The sequence below is a fragment of the Bufo gargarizans genome, chromosome 2 (assembly GCF_014858855.1).
Source record: "Bufo gargarizans isolate SCDJY-AF-19 chromosome 2, ASM1485885v1, whole genome shotgun sequence".
Taxonomy (NCBI): domain Eukaryota; kingdom Metazoa; phylum Chordata; class Amphibia; order Anura; family Bufonidae; genus Bufo; species Bufo gargarizans.
The window spans coordinates 438,376,144-438,403,325 of record NC_058081.1 but is presented as its reverse complement, the minus strand read 5'-3'; the positions used below and the strand labels follow the sequence as shown (position 1 = coordinate 438,403,325).

General features: G+C 45.3%; 1 protein-coding gene across 1 annotated transcript in view; it reads right to left on the bottom strand.

The window, feature by feature from the left end:
• Positions 1 to 27,182, bottom strand: part of PCBD2 (pterin-4 alpha-carbinolamine dehydratase 2) — a 104,946-nt gene that overhangs the window by 76,722 nt on the left and 1,042 nt on the right. The window contains exon 2 of the mRNA XM_044277808.1: positions 13,919 to 14,050. Coding sequence (XP_044133743.1) covers positions 13,919 to 14,050 — 132 coding nt within the window. The remainder of the gene's footprint in view (positions 1 to 13,918; positions 14,051 to 27,182) is intronic.

Genomic DNA, 27,182 nt, shown 5'->3' with positions numbered 1-27,182 from the left:
TGGAGCATTGCCAATAAGTCTCCATACGATGGAGTACTTAAAGTATATCTCCATACAGGACTGGTCTCTTTAAAAGGGGTTATCCGAGACAAAAAAATTTCCCCCCACACTGAATCTACTTACCGGGCTCCCCGCGCCGCAGGTGACGGTAGGGAGGCTTGTCCTCGTCACTGCCTGCCTCTGGCCGCTTATACTTGGCACCGGATGTTTTCATCCTCGCACAGGGAGAAGCAGCAGCGGCTGTGCGCGGACCAAGCGCTGCGGGGAGACCGGTAAGGAGATTCAGTGTGAGGGGCCTGGGGATATGGGGGGCATTTCACGGATAACTACTTTAAGGAGATTCAGCACCCTGCCTAAGTCACTTCCAAGGCGCTAGCGAGAATCCTAGTCCGTACTAATGAGGGGCAAGCACCCCAAAACAGCTGTCTACAGATGAATATTTTGACTCAGAGAGCCACTTCCAAAAGGTGGCGCTGGCGAGATGGTTCTCGTTCTTGGGAGATACCTCTTTGCATATTAATAGCTAGACTATAAAAGGCTGAAGAAATTTTACTGTGACAATTACTTCAACATGTGAACACCACATATAATGCACATGTAAACCAACATATATAGTAATAAAACTAATGTATTGGAAGTATTACTTTACTGAGAGAGTAGTGGATGCATGGAATAGCCTTCCTGCAGAAGTGGCAGCTGCAAATACAGTGAAGGAGTATAAGCATGCATGGGATAGGCATAAGTCTATCCTTCATATAAGATAGGGCCAGGGACTATTCATAGGATTCAGATATATTGGGCAGACTAGATGGGCCAAATGGTTCTTATCTGCCGACACATTCTATGTTTCTATGTGAGAGAGTGTTTCCAGAGACACAGGACTATATTCCTGTACCTGCAAAATGCCTAATTATTGATTCATAAGGCCCACAGATATACACAGTGCCCTGTAAACTTCCACGTCAGCTGTAATGCATATATTCATGAAATCACTACAAGGCCACCATGTAATAAAAATTGTTGCTGCTATAATATGCTGAAAAAATTACACCTTGAAAAAGAGGTCTAATAATATAGTGATTCAGAATAGGTTTCTTTTCTTTGGCACGCAGACCAGTGGTCGGTTCATTTTATAGATTTACCACTGCTTTGGAATGTATATCTTTTAACACATCTTATACATTTTACCTAGAATAAAAATATTTAATATTATATAATAATGATCATAATAAAAGTAGCTATTAATTCCAGGGCACATTAAACTGGTCCTCTAAAATATGATCTGAGAAGCCATATATACATGGCACATAACTACCTTAAAGGGACATTAAAATATGAAAAGAATACTAGCAACACATCATAATGACAGATTTCCTTCAGATCGCATTACAATCCCCTAGGAAAAAAAAACAAGTTACTGCGCCCCCTCTCCTTGAAGGTTTAGGGATAAAGGGAATAAATATGATTAACTCGTTTGTCAGTTATCTTTTGTGTGACTGGAAAAATGCTTGCCTCATCAGCACCTCATGTAAACAGGATATACGTTGCTGACATAATGTAAACTGCATAGGGGCCAAACGAATGTAGTAACGATCATTCCCCCCGCCCCCCATGTTGTAGGTAGTGATGTCCCGAACTATTCGCCGGCGAATAGTTCCCGGCGAACATAGCTTGTTTGCGTTCGCCGCGGCGGGCGAACATATGCGATGTTCAGTCCGCCCCCTAAACATCAACATTGAGTAAACTTTGACCGTGTACCTCACAGTCAGCAGACACATTCCAGCCAATCAGCAGCAGACCTTCCCTCCCACCTCCTGGACAGCATCCATTTTAGATTCATTCGGAAGCTGCATTCACAGTGAGAGGAGGGAGAGTGCTGCTGCCGATTCAATAGGGAAAGCGTTAGCTAGGGCATTGTTCTGTGTCCCAACTCATCTGCTGTAAGGAGAGCATCCTGACAGCAAACCACAAAGCCCTTTTCAGGGCTGGTACATCAGTGTGCTTATACATATATATATATATATATATATATATATATATTTTGCAGTTGCCTGGATGCCCGTGTGTGAGAGGCTGCAGGCTCAGTCGCAGGCAGCACTGTGTGCACTGCACACCATTCATACAGGGTGTGACAGAAAATACCTTGCAGATTAAAAAAATTATATTTAAAATTTTCCTGTGACATAATCACATTTGCAAGCCCGTGTGTGTCAGGCCCACACATACTGTATTGTGGCCACTGGTTAGTGGCTAGGCCTCCACTCATACCGTTACAGGGTGTCATTCACTCAAATACCTTGCAGATAATAAAAAAAATCAATTAAAAAATTTTCTGTGCTATAATCACATTTGCAAGCCCGTGTGTCAGGCCCACACATACTGTATACTGGCTAGTGGCTAGGCCTCCACTCATACCGTTACAGGGTGTCAGTCACTCAAATACCTTGCAGATAAAAAAAATTATATTTAACATTTTTCTGTGATATAATCACATTTGCAAGCCCGTGTGTGTCGGTCCAATAGTAACCCCTTCCCTCTCCCTGTCATCCACTCCTACCATTGCCCTGTACCTCAGCAATCACTTGTAAGGTATTAACCCTGGCATTGCTGAATCCCTAACCACCTAACAGGAGCATCCCTGTTCCCTCCTAACAGGAGCTTCCCTGTTATCACTTGCAAGGTATTAACCTTTGCATTGCTGTATCCAACCCTTGCATTGCTGGATCCATACCCTTTAGTTCCCCTTCCCCTAATCCTACTACTATACTTGCAAGGTATTAACCCTTGCATTGCTGGGCCCTTGCATTCACCCCTGCAGTGCCACCAATAAACCTTCGTCGTACTTTTAGGGATAGAATTAGGCAGGTGGGGTGGGCTGCTAATACGTGTGTGTGTGTGTGTGTGTGTTGTATACTTAGTTTGTGGGTGGAATTTGGGAACCGTGTAGTGTAGTTTAATGCTGTATTTATAGTACTGTATTGTTAGTGTATTGCGTGCGTAGTGAATTGTTGGTATTAATAAATACTATGTTTTATATATAACTATATATGTACTATATTGTGTACCGGCAGGCAGTCATGATAACATCATTGCACCATCTGTGCTGTAGGCTACAGCATATGTACTCCATCTGTGTCCTGGCACAGGTGATTATAATGAAGTCACCACTTAGCCATTACCAGTGCCATTCTTACACTAGTAACCAGCTCCCATGTCCTCGGCACTGGTCACTGGTATCACTGTCCTGAGGCCAGTGGTTGTGAGGAGGGCCAGGGCAGGCCCTCCAGAAAGTTTCCCTGTACGGTCTATGCACTTTTTGTGATGTAAGGCGACAAAAAAAATGATTGTTTAAGCACAGTTTTTATTTTATTTTTTTCTACGGCATTGGGGTGGATCATGTAATATTTTTATAGAGTCGGACACTTTTTTTTTGTCCCACTCTGGGACTTCAACGGTTACTTCTGGGAGAAGGCCCTGCTGAGATATGTTCTGTATGGCATCTCAATAGGTGTCTGTGAATCCCTAATAGTGCAGGGAGGGAATGGCTATTTCACTGTCCCCAAACTGGTTGACTTCTTGGTGACTTAAATGTTTGCTTTTACTGTTCTGTTCCCTCCCCACACCTCTGGATTATACAATTATTAACCCCTTCTTGACTGTCCACCGTAAATTCGAGTATTTAAATATGGTGCCTGCTCACAAGTCCAGTGGTCGCCGTAGCCACCAGGTGCATGCTGTTTTAAAACAGTAGACACCCAGGGCTAATGTATGCGCCTGTCAATAACCGTAGCCGGAGACATTTAACCAACTGGATGCCATGGTCAAATGTGGCTACAGCATTTGAGAGCCAAAAACCTGGAAGCGCAGTGATCAGAGTAGCCCTTCATTCCCTGCAGCAACCTCGATCCACTTGAAGAATCCATGGCTGCCACAGCTATGTCCTTATGGAGACCCTGCCTCTGGCAAGGCTCCATAGGAAAAAAGTGGGAGATTTATTAAACTGGTGTAAAGTAGAACTGGCTTAGTTGCCCATAACAATCAATCAGATTCCACCTTTCATTTTTCACAGCTCCTTTGGAAAATGAAAGGTGGAATCTGATTGGTTGGTATGGACAAGTTAGCCAGTTCTACTTTACACCAGTTTGATCAATCTCCCCCATAGCGAAATACTCAGACTATGACAGAAGCAATCTAACGATCACATAAGCAAGTTCCCTAATAATTTTTGCGTAATGGAAAAAAAACAAAAACAATATGGCTGATTTGATGTTTTTTCATCTCTTCACCTCCCATGAAAAAGTCAGACACACTCCAAAATGGTATCAATAAAAACGACAGATTGTCGCAGAAAAAATGATCTGTCACACAGCTCCGTAGACATAACTGAAAAAAAAAGTTATGTTGGTCAGAAAATGGCGCTGAAAATAAACTTTTTTTTCAGTATTAAAACATAAGAAAAACTATAATACTATGCTATCGCCATAATTGTACCGACACAGAAAATGGAGGTACTGTAACAGGTCACTTTTACCACATAGTGAACACCATAAAAACAAAACCCATAAAACTGTGGTGGGATTGCATTTTTTTTTTTCAATTCCACCACATTTGTAATTTTGTTTCCATCTTCCCACTACATCATTTGCCATATTAAATGGATGCATTAGGGTACTTTCACACTAGCATTTTTGTTTTCCGGTATTGAGTTCCATCACAGGAGCTCAATACCGGAAAAAAACGTATTCGTTTTATCCTAATGCATTCTGAATGGAGAGCATTCCGTTCAGGATGTATCAGTTCAGTCCCTCTTACGTTTTTTTGATTAAGAAAATACCGCAGCATGCGGATCCGGCATTAAGTGTTCCGGCAAAACGGATCCAGCCTTCCAGTCTGCGCATGCAGAGACATTTGAAAATGGCAAAAAAAAAATGAATACCGGATCCAGTTTTCCGGATGTCACCAGAGAGACGGATTCGGTATTTCAATGCATTTGTGCATTTTGCTATCAGTTTGTGTGCGGATTGCCGGACTGCAGAACTGCCTGCCGGAAACCTCTGCCGCAAGTGTGAAAGTACCCTTAGAAAGCACAACTTGTCCCGCAAAGAAAAGCAATCCATCATACCAATACGTAAATGGAAAAATAAAACAAAAATGCTTAAAAAAAAAAAGAAAATCATTATGTCAAGAAGGGGTAAAATAAAAATAAACAATAAAAAAAAATACATCATAGGCATTACTACATGCGAAAACATTCGTACTATTAAAATATAAAATTATTTATCCCATATGGCGCATGGCATAATAGAAAAAAATATTAAAATCGTAGATTTGCCATTTTATCACTTCATCTCCTCAAAAATGATGATTACACTTACCGGTAATCGGATTTTCCTGACCCCACGACAGCACCTTAGAGAGATGGCTCCGCCCCAGGACAGGAAACCTGCAGCATAAAAAGGTGGAGCCGCTCTCCCACCTCAGTGAGTTTCCAGAGCATGAGAGGGACTCCCCCTTACGTTAGTTTAGTTTTAACATACTATTTTTCTTTTTCTTTTTTTTTACAACACCCGTGAACACACAGACTTACACCAATAGGGGAGGGAGTAAAGAGGTGCTGTCGTGGGGTCAGGAAAATCCGATTACCGGTAAGTGTAATCATCATTTTTCCCCTCCCCCACGACAGCACCTTAGAGAGAGATTTCAGAGATCATCCTCAGGGTGGGTGACAGAACTCAAAACCTTAGTGCCAAAGAGAAGGTCAGAAATAGAGTCAAGCTGAAGTCTATAGTGCTTATAGAAAGTGGACGGAGAAGACCAGGTGGCAGCCCGACAGATCTGGTCAATAGATACGCTGGCCCTCTCTGCTCAAGAAGTGGACACCGCCCTCATGGAGTTAGCCCTCACAGAAACAGGGGGAGACACACCGGACACTGAATACGCCAAGGATATAGCTTCATGATCCACCGGGCAATAGAAGCCTTAGAGGCAGTATTACCTTTCCTAGCCCCACCGAACAGAACAAATAAGGCAGAAGACTTCCTCCAGTCTTTAGTCACCTCCAGGTACTGCAAAATACACCTTCTGACATCAAGGGAATGCAGCTCCTTCTCCCTGTCATCTTTTGGTTCTGAAAAGAAAGCTGGAAGAACTACCTCCTGAGCCCTATTAATCCTAGAAGGAACCTTCGGCATAAAACCAGGATCTGGTCTCAGAACCACTCTGTCTTCTCTGATGGACATAAAAGGGGGGTTAATGGAGAGGGCCTGAATCTCCCCAACCCTTCTGGCTGACGTTAAAGCTACCAGCAAAACTAGCTTAAGAGAAAGCACTTTAACCGAGCAAGAGGCTAGAGGTTCAAAGGGATGTCTGGTAAGGGCATTTAAGCACTAAGTTAAGGTCCCAGGGAGGAAATCTAGGGCCTGTTACTGGCGTAATCCTATCTACTGCCTTAAAAAACCTAATAACCCAAGGGTCCATGGCTAAACTCCTTCTCCCTAAGACGGATAAAGCTGACACCTGCACTTTTAGTGTACTTTTTGCCAACCCTAGGGACAATCCCCTCTGTAAAAAATCCAACACCTGAACTACTGAAAAATCTAACGGCCAGGAAACCCCCTCTGCGCCTATAAAGCACAGAAACTTTCTCCATACTCGCACATAAATAATATTCGTCACCTCCTTCCTACTTTCCATCAAAGTGGAAATGACCTCCCTAGAGAATCCCTGACTAGCTAAAAACGACCTCTCAAATTCCATGCCGAAAGATGTAGAGACTCTACTTCCGGGTGGAACACTGGACCCTGAGATAATAGGTCTGGAATTCCTGGCAGGATGCACGGATCCGAAACGGACATTGCTCTCAACAGGGAAAACCACGCCCTCTTCGGCAAGAAGGGGGCTATCAGAATTACCCTTGCCCCTTCGTACCTGATCTTTCTTATTACCAGCGGAATCAACTGAAGCGGGGGAAAGGCATAACCTAGCGGAAAGTCCCATCTCTGAAGGAAGGCGTCCACCCCAGATGGGCACTCCTCTGGACTGAGGGAGAAAAAATTCAGTACTTTTCTGTTCTCTCTTGTGGCGAACATGTCTACTGAAGGCAAACCCCGTAATCTTACTATCTGGGAGAAAATCTCTGGATTCAGAGACCACTCTCCCTGACGTAATCTGTGGCGACCCCTCTGATATGAATGGCCGAGAGATGAAGCACTCTCCCTTCTATCTCCTTGAAAATCCATCTCGTCTCCTTCAGTAAGGAATCTGACCTGGTTCCTCCCTGACGATTGAGATATGAGACCACTGTCAGATTGTCGGACATCACTCTCACATGCTTGTTCTGGATCATAGGAAGAACTGCTCTCAAGGCCAGCAAAACAGCCCTCAACTCCTTTCGATTTGATGAAAACAGTCTCTGACCCTGGGACCACTCTCCCTGAAAGATCTGATCCTCCACGTGAGCCCCCCATCCCCAGGGGCTGGCATCCGTAGTAACAACCACCGGTTCTGGGAAGGACCAGGGAAGTCCTTGGTTCAGATTCTCCACTTCCTTCCACCAATCTACAGATGAAAGAGACACGTCTGATAATTTTATCACTGACTCCAGGGATGTCCCTGCCCGTCTTGTGGCAGTCAAGATCTCTCCCTGTAACTGGCGGGAATGTAGTTGTGCCCACTGGACCGCTGGCATGCAGGAGGTAAGAACTCCCAACAGGGACATAGCTTTCCTTATAGACAGTGTCTGTCCAGACTGAACCTTCTGAACTACTCCCTGAACCCTGGCTACCTTCTCCTCTGTGAGGAAAGTTCTCTCCAGCCTGGAATTTAAAACCAGACCCAAGAAAACCAGGCTTGTTGACGGCTCCAACCTGGACTTTTGGATATTCAACAACCACCCCAGAGACTGAAGAACCTCCATAACCCGATTCAGAGACCTGACACATTCCTCCTGAGACTGGGCCACCACCAGAAAGTCATCCAGGTAAGGTAAAAACGTGATGTTCTCCCTTCTGATGAAGGAAGCCATCTCCGCCACCACCTTGGTAAAGATCCGAGGTGCCATGGAGAGGCCAAAGGGAAGAGCCTGGAACTGATAGTGAAGAAGACCCACCTCGGTTCTTACGGCCACCGGGAGGAATTTCTGGTGATCTGGATGAATCTGAATATGATGGTAAGCATCTTTTAAATCCAGAACCGCCATATGACAGCCTGGAGACAAAAGATATATCGCTGACCTGATGGTTTCCATCTTGAATTTCCTGGCTTTCAGGAATTTGTTCAGATATCTGAGGTTTATTATAGTCCGGTACGACCCATCTGGTTTCTTTACTAAAAACAGGGTGAAATAGAAACCCTTCCCTAGCTCTGACTCTGGGACAGGAATTAACACCTTTTTGTTTATCAGTTTTTTTATTTCTTGCAGCATGATAAGAGAAAACCTTGAAATCACTAATCTTTCTGCGGGGCAACTCAAGAACTCCAATCTTAAACCCTCCCGCAGAAGACACATCAACCATTTCCCTGCCATCTTTTCCCAAGCAGGAAGAAAGAACTTTAATCTTCCTCCTACTGGGAACATGGCGTCATTGCTTTCCTTGTTTTCCCGCACGAGCTGTGGCCGATCTAAACAAAAAGCCCTTGCTCCCTGCTCTCTGTCCCCCGTCTGCTTCTTATTCTGGAATCTTGTCGGGTTCCGAAAGGGCCGTTTATATTGCTTAAATTGAGTAAAAGATTCCTGGGGAAACTTTTTCTTTCTATCTGCCGCTTTCTCGAGTAAGGCTACTTTCACACTAGCGTTCGATCGGATCCGTTCTGAACGGATCCGATCATAATAATGCAGACGGAGGCTCCGTTCAGAACGGATCCGTCTGCATTATTTTAGCATATAAAAGCTAAAAGTGTGAAAATAGCCTCGTACGGATCCGTCCAGACTTTCAATGTAAAGTCAATGGGGGACGGATCCGCCTGAAGATTGAGCCACAGGGTGACATCTTCAAACGGATCCGTCCCCATTGACTTACATTGTAAGTCTGGACGGATCCGCAAGGCCAGGCGGACACCCGAACGCTGCAAGCAGCGTTCAGCTGTCCGCCTGTCCGTGCGGAGGCGAGCGGAGCGGAGGCTGAACGCCGCCAGACTGATGCAGTCTGAGCGGATCCGCTCCATTCAGACTGCATCAGGGCCAGGCGGCTGCGTTCGGGTCCGCTCGTGAGCCCCTTCAAACGGAGCTCACGAGCGGACCGACGAACGCTAGTGTGAAAGTAGCCTAAGGAGTCAAGTTCAGACCCGAAAAGAAACTGGCCATCACAGGGGATGCCACATAACCTCAGCTTGGACGGCATATCTCCCCTTTTCCAAATGTTAAGCCACAAAGCACGTCGCGCAGAATTGGAAAGGGATGTGGCTCTTGCTTCCAGCCTCACCGTGTCCACCGCGGCATCCGCAATAAAGTCCGCGGTTTTCTGGGAAGTCGGTATAGAAGCTAATAACTGCTCTCTAGGGCATTTCTCCCTAATCTGCCCCTCTAGCCTCTCCCTTTCTATCCCCAAGTCTCTCAAACACGACATCCTCTACAGATCTATCTTCTCTGGTATCTTCCAACTCCAAAGTAGATCACCATAACCTTTAACAATTTGTCCGTATCTTCTGCTGGAAATAGGAACTTTCCTTCTCTTGTGTTATCCTCAGAAGAAAAGGAATCATTAGAGTCCTCATCCCCAGAGAGAGAATCGCTATCTTCCGATTCCACGTCAGACTCCTGCCTCACCATTCTTCTTCTCTTCCTACTTTTCAGGGAATTTTTAACCTCAGACATGATAGACTTAAGGTCTTTCAAAAGACTTGGAGTCTTCTCAGCCACCGTTTTCTCAATGCACTGCTGACAGAGCTTTTTAGCGTAAGAAGAAGACAGCGGGCACTTGCAGATAGGGCATTCCTTGTTCTTTTTCTTTGCCGCCACCTTCTTAGGTATCGTCTAAGAAAAAAGGAACACACCCGAATCTAAGGAACAGCCTAAACCCTCTAAGGACCGAGAATAGGACTCACAATACTGGTGGCAGGATCTCAACATCCACACTTTCAGACCTCCTTTCTTCATCCATAATGAAGGGAAAAAAAACTGTACTGATAAAAATATTGCCCAGGTTATCCACTGCCACCAAGTATTCCTCTCACCTGAGAGATACACAGTTACTGCAGACCCACCACGCCAAGATAGCCCTGGAACCACCTGGTCCACTTTCTGGCACTCTGAATTTCCGTCACTGGCGTCCAAAACACCTCAGCACACTCATACCTGCCTGGAGCCGGTTTAAAATTGCCGGGATGTCAAACTTCCGGTCACCTGACCGGAAGCGCACGGCCGTGGAACGCATGCCACTTCCTGTTCGGACGCCTCCAACAGCGTCTACATCCGGCAGCGTCCCGGCTAGTCTGCAGCAATACCTGGGCCTTCTGGCCACCCTCCAACCGCTGGTGCTGTCCTCCTCGCCTGAGGGACCGGCACCTTCTGCCCTTGCAATCCGGGATCCCGACACCGGAATCTCACCCCCGACACCTGTGGGGAATGGTCGGGCAGGTACTACGCGCCTCCGCTAACCCTCCGGCTTCTACTGGGACTTCCAGGTCAGGATGACAAATTCAGGCTCCCGTACCAGGACAGGAAACCTCACTGAGGTGGGAGAGCGGCTCCACCTTTTTATGCTGCAAGTTTCCTGTCCTGGGGCGGAGCCATCTCTCTAAGGTGCTGTCGTGGGGGAGGGGAATTTTTAATTTTTTTAAAAAGTGATCAAAAAGTCATACACACCCCAAAATGGCATCAATAAAAACTATCGTCCTGCAAAAAATGAGACCTCACACAGCTCCGTAGACAAAAAATAAAAATGTTATGGGGGGGGTCACAATATAGCGATGCAAAGAAAAAAAATTATTTTTTTCCCAAAGTTTTTATTTATTCGGTATTAAAACACAAGAAAATTATATAAGTATAATATCTTTGTATTAATGCTGACCTGGAGAATGAAGGCAACAGGCCAGTTTTATCGCAATTCCCTTTTCTGCTTTTGCTAAAAATAAATATTTCTGTACAAAAAATATGGCACCTAGAAAAGTACTGTGTGTTGCGCAAACAAAAATGGGATTTCCAGGACGTGTCCTCAAGTTGCACGTCACTGTTGAAGCGGTGTAGGTTACCATGTCCAAACCCCGAACAGAAAAAAATAAAAATACAAGTCGGCGACCACGATATGCCCAAGCAGAAGCCAAGATGCAGCACCGTAGCAGCAGAGAGCAGGCAAGTATGAATTATTCAATATGTCATACACACTATGGGGAATAACTGAAAACGTAATTCTAGAAGAGCCTTTAAGAATTTGGGTTCTGCAACCGATGGCATAGAGATTGCATCACCTGTCCATAGTCCCCACCTGGTCTGTCAGACAATACACTAGGTGAAAACTGTGCAATGATGTAATATGTAGCATCCTAACTTTCAACAGACATCAGCAGAATTTATTTCATGCCAAGATACCATTCTCCTAATATAATGCATTCATACATTCAGGCCTATGACAAACGCTTACACCAAAATGCAATCATTCCTCATACTATTCTATCTAGCAGAACAGCCCTCCACACATGTGAAAGTTTCCTACAAATACCTCCCAATGTCAATAATCTAAAGGCCCTGATCTTCTGCACGATTCCCATCTGCTGATGTAGTGTACAGAGCTTCTGCGTCTGGCAGGCATTTCAGAAACAGCACAATTTTCCATGCGTGTTATCAATAAGCAGTCAGAAATGAGCTGAAAGCGGTGGATCTAATTGGCACCACATGTAAACCACAAATGAAGAACACCCTACTGTACGATAACTATCATAGTGTCATGTATCACTGATTGTAACCGATACCATCTCCTTAAGTGGAACCAGTGCCCAAAGAAAATAGTCACATGCTATTGCTTTACACATACACTGTTAAATGCACATGGACCAAACAGACGTTTACCATTTTTACATTATGTTAACAGGCTCAAAAACGTCTAGCTTGTCTAGTCCTGCTATTATAGTGTTGTGTCCTCCTGTACCAGACCTTTGCCTATTTACCAGACTGATCCTGTGCCGCTTGTCCTGACCACTGTCCAATCACTAGATTGACCCTGTTGTGCCTGCCCTGACCAACTGCTTGACAACTGTGCCTGTCCTAACCTTGGTTTGTCCACTGACCATGATCTCGCCTGTCCCCTTATTGCCACTGATAACCATATGGGAGTGTGTGTGAAAACCAGGGGTCAACTTTGACAACGTGCTCAGGAGTAGCCCCAAGTCAAAGCTGTTCAGTAGAGACAGTGGGTCCACACTCAAGCTTAGTGGTTGTAATAGGCCTCTTTCACACGGGTGTCACGGGTGAAGTACGGATAGGATGCAGGTGCATGCAAGGAAAATCGTTGCGTTCTTCAGTTTTTTTCTGCGCGAGTGCAATGTATTTTGCACGTGCGTGATAAAAAACTGAATGTTTGGTACCCAGACCCGAACCTCTTCACCGAAGTTCAGGTTTGGGTTTGGTGTTCTGTAGATGATATTATTTTCCATTATAACATGGTTATAATGGAAAATAATAGCATTGTTTAATACAGAATGCAAAGTCAAATGTCAATTGAATAAAAAATAAAAAAAAAACAACATTACTCACCCCATCCCCTTGATCGCGCAGCCGGGATCCTCCTTTTTGTTTTTCTTGAAGGACCTGCAAAAAGACCTTCGCTGGCTTCATCCCACTCGCCACATGGTGAGCGCGGTGACGTCAGAACAGAAGATATCTTCATTCAGCAGGACCTGTGCTGACATCACCACGTGGTGAGTGGGATGAAGCCAGCGAAGGTCTTTTTGCAGGTCCTTCAAAAAGAACAAAGAGGAGGATCCCGGCTGCGTGATCAAGTAGATGAGATGAGTAATGTTTTTATTATTTTGTAACCCTCAATTGACATTTGACTTTGCATTCTGCATTAAACAATGCTATTTTCCATCATAACATAAATAATAAAGTAAATGGGGTCCCAGGTCGCTCATCCCTCGTCTCCTTAGCAACCATCCATGCAAATCGCATTGCATCCAGACTTGCTTGCAGATGCTATGTGATTTTCATGCAGCCCCATTCATTTCTATGGGGCCCGCGTTGCGTGGAAAACGCAGAATATAGAACATGTTGCAATTTTCACGCAACGCACAAGTGATGCGTGAAAAACATTGCTCATGTACACAGCCCCATTGAAATGAATGGGTCCGGATTCAGTGTGGGTGCACTGCTTTCACCTCACGCATTGCACCCGCGTTGAAAACTCGCCTGTGTAAAAGGGGCCATAGTCTTGCAAGAGACTTAAAGGTTACAATCTCACACAGGGCGACCAGCATATGGTTAATGTCTGTTAACAAAGGCACAGTAGTGTTTTTTTTGTTTTGTTTCGTTTTGTTTTGTTTTGTTTTTGCAATTCTGGGGTTGTGATGGCAAATCATGCTGCCGTTTTACTGGCTAGGACAGCGGAAAATCCCGCCCATCAGTGCCGGTGACGTCACCGGGGTTTCCTGGCAGCCCCATGGAGAGCCCCAGTACGTCACTGGATCTCCAAAAAAATGCCTTTGCCCTGTGTGATTTAGCGCAGGGCAAAGGAGAGCATCAGAGCATGAACTGCTCTGATGCTCATGTCAGGGGGGCTGCCGGGGTGAAAATGGAGGTACGTCCGGGTGCAGCTCTGAACCCGGACAACCCATTTAATGGTTTTGAGTTACCAACATATATTACTATGCACTGCAGGCAGTCTAAACAAACTTAAAACCTAAAATATCATAAAAAAATCTGTTATAAAGACGCAACATTTCTGCATTAGTAATGTTGATCAAAAGTGGAGTGGTCACTTTAAAAATTCACCTGGTTAAAAGTTTTGAAGACAAACTCTTTGTAAATGGCATCTCTGGCTGTGATTTCTGCCCATCCCAAAGACTGGAGTTCCTGGACTGCCTGTGTTCTTTCCTCTAGAGTCAATAAGTGAGCCTCTGAAGTCTGCAGATAACAAGAAAAAAAATGTGGTTGTGAGGTTGTGTTCACACATGATTGAAACACTGATTGACAGACCAAGGCTGGATTCACACATTCTTATTTCTCACATGTCAGGTCAGGGCCCAAAAGCAGGTTTAACTTAAAGGGAACTGGTCACAGGTATTTTGGGTAAAGAGCTGAGGACATGGGTTGCTGGGCGGCCACTAGCACATCCACAATACCCAGTCCCCATAGCTCTGTGTGCTTTTATTGTGGAAAAAAGACGATTTGATATATATGCAAATTACCCTGAGATGAGTCCTGTCCCCGACTCATCTCATGTACAGGACTCATCTCAGGTTAATTTGCATATGTATCAAATCGTCTTTTTTCCACAATAAAAGCACACAGAGCTATGGGGACTGGGTATTGTGGATGTGCTAGCGGCCATCTAGCAACCCATGTCCTCAGGTCTATACCCAAAATCCCAGTGACAGGTTCCCTTTAAGGCTACTTTCACACTGGCCTTTTGGCTTTCAGTTTGCGAGATCCGTTCAGGGCTCTCACAAGCGGTCCAAAACGGATCAGTTTAGCCCTAATGCATTCTGAATGGAAAAGGATCCGCTCAGAATGCATCAGTTTGCCTCCGTTCCGTCTCCATTCCGCTTTGGAGGCGGACACCAAAACGCTGCTTGCAGCGTTTTGGTGTTCATCTAACAAAACTGATGTAAGTCAAAACACAACGTAAGTCAATGGGGACGGATCCCTTTTCTATGACAATAGAAAACAGATCTGTCCTCCATTGACTTACAATGGTGTTCAAGGCGGATCTGTCTTGGCTATGTTAAAGATAATACAAACGGATCCGTTCTGAACGATTGCAGACGTTTGTATTATTTGAACGGATCCGTCTGTGCAGATCCGTGAAGGATCTGCACCAAAACACGAGTGTGAAAGTAGCCATACCTGAACTGACAAATGATTTATTTGTTCCAAGGATTTTACAAAAGACCAGGAGACATTCATTATGTGTAGAGGAAAGGCAGTTTGGACATCAAAACAGGATAGGATTCTTTACAGTTAAAGTAGTCAAACTATGGAATGCCCTACCTCAAAAGGTTACTATGTCAGCAACTAAAATTCAGCTAGATGTTTATCTAATAGCAAACCGCATTGAGGATTAATATGAGTAACAATCAATGTTGACTTGAGAAAAGTTGAGCTTCATGGACCAGTGTCTCTTTAACCTATGTAACAGCATCACAGGTCCCTATGACTCTGTTAGTTCGGGTCACTTCAACCAATAATTAGGCCATGACACATGCAAGTTATATCATATAATACATCCAGGGTGTCCACATGTGTTTTTGTATAATTTTTCACGACTGCTACTGCGCACATCAGTAAAGGTCCTTTCACATGGACCGATAATAAGAACAATTATCAGAAATTAGCATTTTTAGAAATGCTCATCCCAATAATTGGCCTTTGTAAAAGATGCCAGCATTCATTGAGCAATTGTGTCTTTCAGCTGGCACAAAAAAAAAAAAAGATGGATTACACTTACTGGTGATTCTCTAATATCATGCATACCCATACAGAATTAACCTCAATCTTGTAATGTTTTATAAACATATGAGGGCTTGAACACATTACAGCCTTGCAAATTTGCTCTATAGAAGCATCAGCCCTCTCAGTCCAGGAGGCCAATAGCTCCCTTGTAGAATAAGCACTAAATTGTATTGGTGACTTCTTACTCATTACTTTGTAAGCCTCACCAATAGATAATTTTATCAAACGCACCACAGAACTTTTAGTTCCTCTGAGACACTTATTAACTACCTGGAACTGTGCAAATAATTGGATTTTCTGAACAACTTGGTGGTCTCTAGATATTATAGAATACAAAGTTTTACATCCAATTTGTGAAAGGTTTCTTCTCTTTCAGATTTTGGATTTTCACAAAAAGATCTCCTCTTGTCTGTGAAAATTAGAAACTACTTTAGGCAAAAAAAATTATTGACTCTGAACACAACCCTGTCTTTAAAAACTTTAAAAAAAAAAAGGTTCAACAATCCTAAGTGCCTGAATCTCACTCACTAGGTGCAAAAAAACTGTTTTACTTAAGAGATATTTCTGTCAAAGGTTCAAAGGGAGGACCTGTAAGACAGGATAGAACCCAGTATAGATCCCACAAGGAAACCACTAATTTAATTATGAGCATCAACCTATCTGCCCCTTTTAGGAACCTGACTACCTAGGGATGGCCAGCAATTCTGTACTTCAAATAGTGAACTAAAGGCCTCATGCACACGACAGTTTATTTTCACGGTCCGCAAAAACGGGGTCCGTAGGTCCGTGATCCGTGACCGTTTTTTCATCCGTGGGTCTTCCTTGATTTTTGGAGGATCCACGGACATGAAAAAAAAGTCGTTTTGGTGTCCGCCTGGCCGTGCGGAGCCAAACGGATCCGTCCTGAATTACAATGCAAGTCAATGGGGACGGATCCGTTTGACGTTGACACAATATGGTGCCATTTCAAACGGATCCGTCCCCATTGACTTTCAATGTAAAGTCTGGAGTTCTTTTATACCATCGGATTGGAGTTTTCTCCAATCCGATGGTATATTTTAACTTGAAGCGTCCCCATCACCATGGGAACGCCTCTATGTTAGAATATACTGTCGGATATGAGCTACTTCGTGAAACTCAGATCCGACAGTATATTCTAACACAAAGGCGTTCCCATGGTGATGGGGACGCTTCTAGTTAGAATACACTACAAACTTTGTACAAGACTGCCCCCTGCTGCCTGGCAGCACCCGATCTCTTACAGAGGGATATGATAGCACAATTAACCCCTTCAGGTGCGGCACCTAAAGGGGTTAATTGTACTATCATATTCCCCTGTAAGAGATCAGGGCTGCCAGGCAGCAGGGGGCAGACCCCCCCCCTCCCCAGTTTGTATATCGTTGGTGGCACAGTGTGCGCCCCCCCATCGGGCCCCCCCTTCCTCCCTCTAATGTTAGAAATCGTTGGTGGCACAGTGTGCGCCCACCATCGCCCCCCCCCCCTCCTCCCTCTATTGTAATAAATCGTTGGTGGCACAGTGTGCGCCCACCATCGCCCCCCCCTCCCTCCCTCTATTGTAATAAATCGTTGGTGGCACAGTGTGTGCCCACCATCGGCCCCCCTCCCTCTATAGCAGTAACAACATTGGTGGCAGTGTGCGGCCTCCCATTTCCCCCCCCCCCATCATTGGTGGCAGCGGAGTTCCGATCGGAGTCCCAGTTTAATCACTGGGGCTCCGATCGGTAACCATGGCAACCAGGATGCTACTGCAGTCCTGGTTGCCATGGTTACTTAGCAATAGTACAATAGTAGAAGACTCAGTTACCTGCTTGCTGCTGCGATGTCTGTGTCCGGCCGGGAGCTCCACCTACTGGTAAGTGAAAGGTCTGTGCGGCGCATTGCTAAAGAACTGTCACTTACCAGTAGGAGGAGCTCCCGGCCGGTCACAGACATCGCAGCAACAAGCAGGCAAGTATGAATCTTCTACTGTTGTACTATTGCTAAGTAACCATGGCAACCAGGGCTGCAGTAGCTTCCTGGTTGCCATGGTTACCGATCGGAGCCCCAGCGATTAAACTGGGACTCCGATCGGAACTCCGCTGCCACCAATAATGGGGGGGGGGGAATGGGAGGCCGCACACTGCCACCAATGTTGTTACTGCTATAGAGGGAGGGGGGGCCGATGGTGGGCGCACACTGTGCCACCAACGATTTCTAACATTAGAGGGAGGAAGGGGGGCCCGATGGTGGGCGCACACTGTGCCACCAACGATTTATTACAATAGAGGGAGGGAGGGGGGGCGATGGTGGGCGCACACTGTGCCACCAATGATATTCAAACTGGGGAGGGGGGGGGGGGATGCCGCACCTGAAGGGGTTAATTGTGCTATCATATCCCCCTGTAAGAGATCGGGTGCTGCCAGGCAGCAGGGGACAGTCTTGTACAAAGTTTGTAGTGTATTCTAACTAGAAGCGTCCCCATCACCATGGGAACGCTTCTGTGTTAGAATATACGGTCGGATATGAGTTTTCACGAAGTGAAAACTTAGATCTGAAAAAGCTTTTATGCAGACGGATCTTCGGATCAGTCTGTATGAAAGCAACCTACGGCCAAGGATCACAGACACGGATGCCAATCTTGTGTGCATCCGTGTTCTTTCACGGACCCATTGACTTGAATGGGTCCGTGAACCGTTGTCCGTCAAAAAAATCACGGCCTCGGCTGCAAAACGGTGCATTTTCCGATTTTTCCACGGACCCATTGAAAGTCAATGGGTCAGTGAAAAAAAACTGAAAACGGCACAACGGCCACGGATGCACACAACGGTCGTGTGCATGAGGCCTAAGATATCAGGGCACAGCTCATTTTCAAACCTTGCTTTAAGAAAATTCAAGATTGCTTGATAGGAAAAAAAAAAAAACTTATGAAGGAATCTGAGACTGAGTACACCAAAAGCTATGCCAAATTTTAGAATACATTTTTGAAGTGATTTTTTTTTTTCCTGCTAGCCAGTATGGTATTACTTTATCTGAAAGGCATTTAAAAGGTTAACCTTTCCCCATGCCAGACTGCTAAATGTAGATTTTCTACTTTTCAGTGAAACGCTGATCCTTGGGAGAGCAGATATTATACCTATGGAAGAATCAAAGGACCTTGTAACGAAAGGAGTTTGAAAAGCGGGAGCCATGACTTTTTGGGCCACAGAACACCAATTAAGATGACATGAGCTCTTTCCGCCCACATTTTCTTTAAATAGCATTGGCAAGAGGGACAAAGGAGAGAATGCATACGCCAGACAAAAATTCCACATCTGGGACAGAGTATCCACCTCCACAACCCATCAGGTCTGAGGGATAAAAAATTTGTGGGCTTCGTATTTTTTTCTAAAGCGAGCAAGTCTATATGGGGAACTCCCCCCATTTCTCTTATCTTTTGAAAAATCTTGTCCTGTAAACTCCATTTTCCTGGATCTGGACCCTGCTTAAAAATGATGTCTTTACATTTAAATGTCCTTTTAGATAAGCTACCGAGAGGTATTTCAGATGTCCTCCTTCCCCCCCCCCCCCCCCCCAAAAAATCAAAAATTTGCCGTAAGGCTACACTGCCTCCCTGATGATTTAAATTTGCAGCTACTGTTGTGTTGCCTGATCCTACTTGAATGTCTTTTTCCACAAGTTGTGAGGTTAGAATCCTCAAAGATTCCCAAACCGCCAGCAGTGAGGACATACCGACCTGCTCAAGGGACCACTGCCCTTGAGAGAGCTGAGACCAATGCATCCCCAGCCCCACAGACTTGTGTGTGTAGAGACTACTTAAAGATCCTTGAACCCCCAAGTAAACCCTTTCCGTAAATTACTTGGATTCTGCCACCAATCTAGAGGCTGGGCCACTATCGGGGAAATGATTAACCTGTCTTTGAATAATTCCTTTTCTCTATTTCAATTCCCCAAGAATGACTGTTTAAGGGCCCGATAATTAAACTGAACCCATCCGATAACCAGGATGAAGTAGGTCAGGGTACCCCTTCAGGGCTTTTGGGATTTCCCTCAGTTTTTTGGGACTGAAACAAACTCCCTTTCTATATTTACTAAAGCAACATTTTCTCTTCCCAGACTCAACTAGAAAACACTTCTTGGAATCCGAGGCATTTTCCAGAATTTTTTGTCCTGCCTGAACAGCATACCACCATGAAAGGGAACACTACACAATTTAATTTTGGAACTAACATCACCAGTCCAGGTTTTTAACCATCAAGCACTTCTGTCAGTAACCATAAAGGCTGTGGTCCCAGCAGCCATTCTTACATTTTTACCCTTATTGTACCATCTGAAAGAAAATATACTGCCTTTAGTAAAAGAGGAAAGGAAGCATGTATTCTCTTTCAATAAAAGACTCTAGCTATATCAACCACCTCTTGAGGGATATAGCTACTGAGGTGGATGCCAAATTTGGATTATGACAGATGCCACTTCCCAGGATCTTTGAAGACAGGCATCTACCTTTTTATCCATGGATTTTTTAAGAAACCCATATCCTCAAACAGAAGAGCATTAGTGTTTTTTACTAGTTTAGCCAGAGACACATCTATCTTATGGCAATCCGTTGGCACTGCTTCATCCTCTTTAATAAAAGGCAACCTACGTTTGTTAGCCTTGGAAATGAAAATTTTTCTGTCTGGAACCTTCCACTTCCTTTTCATTAAAGGGAACCTGTCACCGGGATTTTGTATATAGAGCTGAGGACATGGGTTGCTAGATGGCCACTAGCACATCCGCAATACCCAGTCCCCATAGCTCTGTGTGCTTTTATGGTGTAAAAAACCCCGATTTGATACATATGTAAATTAACCCGAGATTAGTCCTGCTTTAGCAATCGCTTATCCCTAAACAGCGGAGCCTATTTCTGCATGTAAATCCAGCCCTCATTACACCAATGATGTTTAGTTAATTCCCAATAATTGCCTGATACAGGGATCAGCGACCTCAGGCACTACTGCTGTACTGAAATTACAACTCTCCTTATACTTCTGTGGGAGTTACAAGACCAGCTGAGCAAGAGTGCATGCTGGAAGTAGTAGTTTCAAAGGAGCTGCCGTGTAGAAGGTTGCTGAATCTTGGCCTGATATATCATTCTGTGTACGAGGGCCTTTTGTCAAAACTAGGAGTAGAACCTACAGAGAAGGAGTGGAATGAACTATACTTCTGTATTTTGGACTCAATCTTGGTTTTTGCTTATAGATGTGTGCTGTGTAAGGGCCTGAACACATGGAGTCTTTTGCCAGTACAGTGTGGATGCTGTGTCAAAAAAACTGCCAACAGCTGCAAGGTATCCACCTCCCATTGTTTTCAATGGTAGGTCTTGATGCAGTTCACGCAGCCCCAGTTTATACCTGCAACCTCTCCAATGGTGCAGTGTTTGGACAGACACTATCGCAAACCGCAGCAGTTGTCCTGTCGAAGTTTAGTACCATTATACCACAAGCAGGTCTATGGCATTCACACAGTAATAATGGAGGGGTTTCTGCCACAGAGCATTTGCCTTGCAGAATCTGCCCTGATGTTGGGGCAATTTCTGTGGCAGTTTTTGATGGAGCTTTTTCTTTGAGCCCAAGCCAGATTAGGGTTGGAAGGGAATGAGAGTTATAAAGGAAGGACTTTCACTCTGGTCTGCTGAATTCACTTCTGGCTACCATTTTGGATCTGTGGCTGGCAAGTCATCACTCCCCCTTCCAAGTACTGATGCCATTCCATGTACCCCAGGCAACTGCCCACTGCCCTAAAAAATACTGATGGTCATAGTCATATTTCTTATTGCAGTAGCTATGTACTGTTTGTCAGTAACTTGCTGCAGCCGCACATTACCCTGTCTATGCAAGATGTTTACCTGCGGCGTTGAAAGAAGACAGTGGTGGACCCAGGGAGCTGAAACTAAGCTTTAGGGAGCAGGTAATTACGCTTCACCTGACAGGTCTTGCTGGGTAGAGGGTAGTTTTAAAAATAAAAATGAGACTGGTCAAACCATTTAGGTTTTTGGATCCGAACATACGTTCAGGTTTCCCGATGCTGTTCTGGAAGCCAAAATCAGGTGTGAATTAAAAAAAGAAGTAGCATCTACCCTTAATACTTTTCTTTTATGATTCACTCAAGATTTAAATGTCTAATACTTGTTAGGCAGGGCTCCTGTGGAACAGTTATGTTTTCATTGGGTTTGCCAGAGCTATAACCAGCACCTACCTCGACAACAGGGCCCCCAAAGTGAAAGGGGAGCAGCCATGAAAATGTGACCACCCTCCATTCACCACTATGCGAGTTTCAAAAACAGCAGATGATTGGGTTTAGGGATCGACCGAATATCGGATTTACCGATATTCAGGATTTTGAACGCTATCGGTATCGGCAAATTCCGATAGCGTATGGGGAACACAGATCGCGCTGCTGTCAGCGCTCTCCGTGTTCCCCTTAGCAGAACAGGGGAGAAGGAAGCAGCGTCTCCTCCCCTTGTGCTGCTGCTGCTGCCACTGCCGCCAATGAAAGGACAGGGGACAAGAGGAGGGGAGGAGCTATGGCCACTGCGCCACCAATGAAGCTTAATCTCTCATTTATTCATATACAGGAGATGGGAGCTGCAGGATCACATAGCCGGCTCCCGACCTCTATGAGCGGTAGCTGCGATCTGCGATAGTTAACCCCTCAGGTGCCGCGGATCGCAGCTACTGCTCATAGAGGTCGGGAGCCAGCTATGCGATTCTGCAGCCAGCTCCCGCCTCCTGTATATGAATAAATGAGAGAGGGGTTGTCCAAGTTATATTTATTGATGACCTATCCCCAGGATAGGTCATCAATATCAGATCGGCGGGGGTTCGACACCCGGCACCCCCTCCGATCAGCTGTTTGAAGAGCAGACTGGCAGGGTGTCAGCGCTGCCTCCTCTTCACTGTTTTCATTCTAGCCGTTGCATCTGCAGTGGTGAGCAGGTGTAATTACACCCAAGCCTTCCTATTGAAATGAATGGGAAGGCTTGGGTGTAATTACACCTACTCACCACTGCAGATGCAACGGCTAGAAGGTAAACAGTGAACAGGAGGCAGCGCTGACACCGTGCGAGTCTCCTCTTCAAACAGCTGATCGGAGGGGGTGCCGGGTGTCGGACCCCCGCCGATCTGATATTGATGACCTATCCTGGGGATAGGCCATCAATAAATATAACTTGAACAACCCCAGTGCGCCCCCCCACCTCAGTATTAAAAACATTGGCGGCGCAGTGCGCCCCTCCATAGGATCCCCTCTCCCCTCCTCCTTCAATCGGAGCCCCAGCAGTGTAATGCTGGGGCTCCGATCGGTTACCATGGCAGCCAGGATGCTATTGAAGCCCTGGCTGCCATGGTAAGCTCCATGCTGCGGTGTGCACAAAGCACAGGGCAGCAGGGACAGTGTGAGCTCCTATTCACCCTGATAGATCTCTGAATGGAGAGAAATCCGTTCAGGATGCATCAGGATGTCTTCCGTTCCGGAACAGAACGTTTTTTGGCCGGAGAAAATACCGCAGCATGCTGTACTTTTTGCTCCGGCCAAAAATCCTGAACACTTGCCGCAAGGCCGGATCCGGAATTAATGCCCATTGAAAGGCATTGATCCGGATCCGGCCTTAAGCTAAACGTCGTTTCGGCGCATTGCCGGATACGACGTTTAGCTTTTTCTCAATGGTTACCATGGCTGCCGGGACGCTAAAGTCCTGGCAGCCATGGTAAAGTGTAGCGGGGAGCGGGGGAGCGGGGGAGCGGCATACTTACCGTCCGTGCGGCTCCCGGGGCGCTCCAGAGTGACGTCAGGGCGCCCCAGGCGCATGGATGACGTGATCGCATGTACACATCATCCATGCGCCTGGGGCGCTCTGACGTCATTCTGGAGCGCCCTGGGAGCCGCGTGGACTGTAAGTATACCGCTCCCCCTCTCCCACTATGGCAACCAGGACTTTAATAGCGTCCTGGCTGCCATAGTAACACTGAAAGCATTTTGAAGACGGATCCGTCTTCAAATGCTTTCAGTACACTTGCGTTTTTCCAGATCCGGCGTGTACCTCTATCGGTCGATCTCTAATTTCCAGCAATCCCAAAGTGGTGGCCGAGCTTGCATACCTTTCTCTACATTCAATACTATGGGACCTTCAAAAATAACTGAGCGCACTCACTTGGCTATATTAAGAAGTCTCAGAGTAGTGAAAGGAGAACACGCCATGCATACGGCATCTTTCACTTCGGGGGCCTCATTCTCAAGACAGGAGCAGGCCTCAGAGGCGGAAGCTTCAACTATCTGACATTGATGGCATATTCTTGAGATATGCCAAAAATGTTTAGATGGGAATACCCCTTTAAAACAACTGTAATAGACAGTTTGACACGGCTGATACACTTTAATGCTAAAACTTTGTATTTGGGCTGGAGGGGTTTGTGTGCCAGTGCCGATTTTCAGTCCACGTCCAGCCTTGGCCCAACACACGTGGTCATGCACAATTTTTTAATTTATTTAGGAAATTATAAAATTCCCTTTAAAGAGTGCAATTTTTTGTAATGATATTTTAAGATGGTTTCCTTTTTTGCCCATTTGTGCAAAGAGTGTGATTTTTCTATAGAAAAAAAAAATTAAGCAAAAGATTGTGGGACTAAAAAATTCCACAAAAATGACCCATCCCCTCAAAACATGTCTCACATATATGGTGCACGAAAAAAAAACTTTTTTATGGCATTTTTGGTGGTAAAGAAAACACCAATTTGAGGAAGCCTAAAAGGGGCCTAATATGGAAGATAAAGATTTTTGCAAGAAGCAGACTTATCGTACATGACCACTAGATGATGCTATATCACAAATTATAGATTTTTCCTAAGCCTAAACTAGCAGAAATGCAGGATGATTCTCCCAGACCTTTTTGTTAAAAACAGAAGTGGAGTTTCTTTCCTACTTTTCCTCCCTTTAGGATCCATTCTTTGGAGAGAGAAAAAACTGCACCAATCTGCATAGTGACATTCACGGAGAATACTTGCTTTTTCATTTTAGAAAAGAAACATTTCTAAGAAAATGTGTCTAGTGTTGCTCCTATGATAACTATGATAAACTGTGATAGTTGCAATGCATCTGTATCCATCGGCACCAGAGGTGACCCCCAAGTTTTCATTTCCTCATTACTTATTACATAGATATATTCTGTTACTGATTGGGCTGTGCAGCTGTGGATTTGAGACCAGGGGCATAATTTATCATATAGCTTTGCTAGTTTTCTGGCATCAATCACTTGCAAATTGCAAGCTTCTGACTTTTTGAACAGCTCTTATGCAAACATTTTTGTACAAGTGGCGCTTCTCCTCCACCTTTGCCCCTTTCCCAAAAGGAGGCGTAGCCAGGGCAGGGACAGCAGCTGGAGTAGATTTCGGTTTAGGTGCATGGATTGCCGAAGGTTGCGCCCAATGGCGTATCATAATAGGGGCATTTGGGATGGCAGGCCTGAGCCCGACATTTCCCAAACACCCACATTACAAATTATATTCAGCAATGCTGAGCTGCAGCTGCACTCAGGGCCGCTCTGCTGGCCTACTCTCCACTACAGTCGGATCAACTTGCAGGATGACAGGCCAAACTGGATGGACAAATGTCTTTTTTTGGCCTTATGTACTATGTTACTATGTCACAGTCCTTTTCTCCTCCCTCTTGACGCACCAGCTTTATCTGTGGTGTTACACAGGACTGCAGGTAACATATACTACATTATCTGTACTCAGAGACCAAGCACAGCGCTGTCCATTTGATAGGGGGTTGCTTGGTATTGCAACTCAGCCCTATTCACTTGCATATGACTAAGCTCCACCTAGGCCACGTGACTGATGAATGTGATGTTACAAGGCCTAGGAAGAGGCATAAGCACTCACAGAGCGCAGCAGCCTCTTCATACTGGAAAAATAACTATTGGGTGGCATACAGAAGGGGGATGTCAGGGGAAAATGGAGGGAGGGGGCCCTCATTGGGTAGACAGCCCCGGGCCTATTATGCACTTAATCTGCTCTTCGTTGCGTAGACTTTATGACAAGTGACAAGACGGACACCTAGTCATGAATTAGGGGCAACCTCTGTCAGCGTGCGAGGTTATCATAGGCCAGCGTACGCTGCCAGTTTATAATAAACCTTGGCCCAGGTTACTTTACCAATCTTACAGTCAGGGGTGAACTTAAAGTGGCCCTGGAAAAAAAAAGAAAAGTGGCCTCCATGTTGTAGGCAGGTCCAAATTGACACAAGACATGACAACACAAGTAGGCAGTACCAACAAAAGTAGGGCAGCAATACCATAGTGCAGCAACAAATACTGCCCAGCAGAACAAAATATCACAGTGCGGCACAAAATACTGCCTCAGCAGAACCAAATACTACAGCGCAGCACAAAATACTGCTTCCCCCACAACAGTATTGAACTGTATCAGAGTTCAGGAGAGCACCTGCGGCCGTTGGCCAGGTGCATAAGTGTCTGATGTAATCAGCATTAATAAATGCTGAGAACATCAGATCAGTATGTACCCAGCTGACGACCGTGAGGAGGACTTGGACGGCCCCCCTGGACATCCCTGTAGAGTCTATGGCCAGTCCACCCCCGCTTACAGTGATATTGTGCTCACAATGCACACTTTTTATTAGGTGGACAGCTTCATTTAAAGGTGCAAATGTTAGCAAAAAACTACTCCAGCCAGGACAAAAAGGGAGTAAAAGATCGGTGTAAAAAGCCAGTCTTTGTATATGATCCCCAGCGTCTTTTACTTTCCTTCCTCTATTAGGCTACTTTCACACTAGCGTTCGTCGGTCCGCTCGTGAGCTCCGTTTGAAGGAGCTCACGAGCGGACCCGAACGCCTCCGTCCAGCCCTGATGCAGTCTGAATGGAGCGGATCCGCTCAGACTGCATCAGTCTGGCGGCGTTCAGCTGTCTGCCTGGCCGTGCGGAGGCAAGCGGATCCGTTCAGACTTACAATGTAAGTCAATGGGAACGGATCCGCTTGAAGATGACACCATATGGCTCAATCTTCAAGCGGATCCGTCCCCCATTGACTTTACATTGAAAGTCTGAACGGATCCGCTCAGGCATCTTGCGCACTTAGAAATTTTTCTAAGTTATTAATGCAGATGGATCCGTACTGAACGGAGCCTCCGTCTGCATTAATAAGATCGGATCCGTTCAGAACGGATCCGATCAAGCGCTAGTGTGAAAGTAGCCTTAAAACACAACTTTACTTATAAATAGGGATAGGCGAAACGACTTCGGATGAAGCAAGGTACCTCTTGGAACCGAACCCGAGTTCGGTATCAAGGTTTTTACAGTAATTAATTAATTCACAAACTTATTACACAAGGTCTTGCGAGACTTCACAAAGTAATAACTTTGGCTCATCGGAGCCAATACATTCTAATACTGTATTACAACAAAGTTTTATGTGAATCTACTTTGGATGAAGCATCCGAAGTCGATTCGCTCATCCCTACTCATGAAGCACATGCACTACAAGATGAGCTGAGGATTCCATGCTGAATTTTGTAGGGGTCGTGTGACCCTAT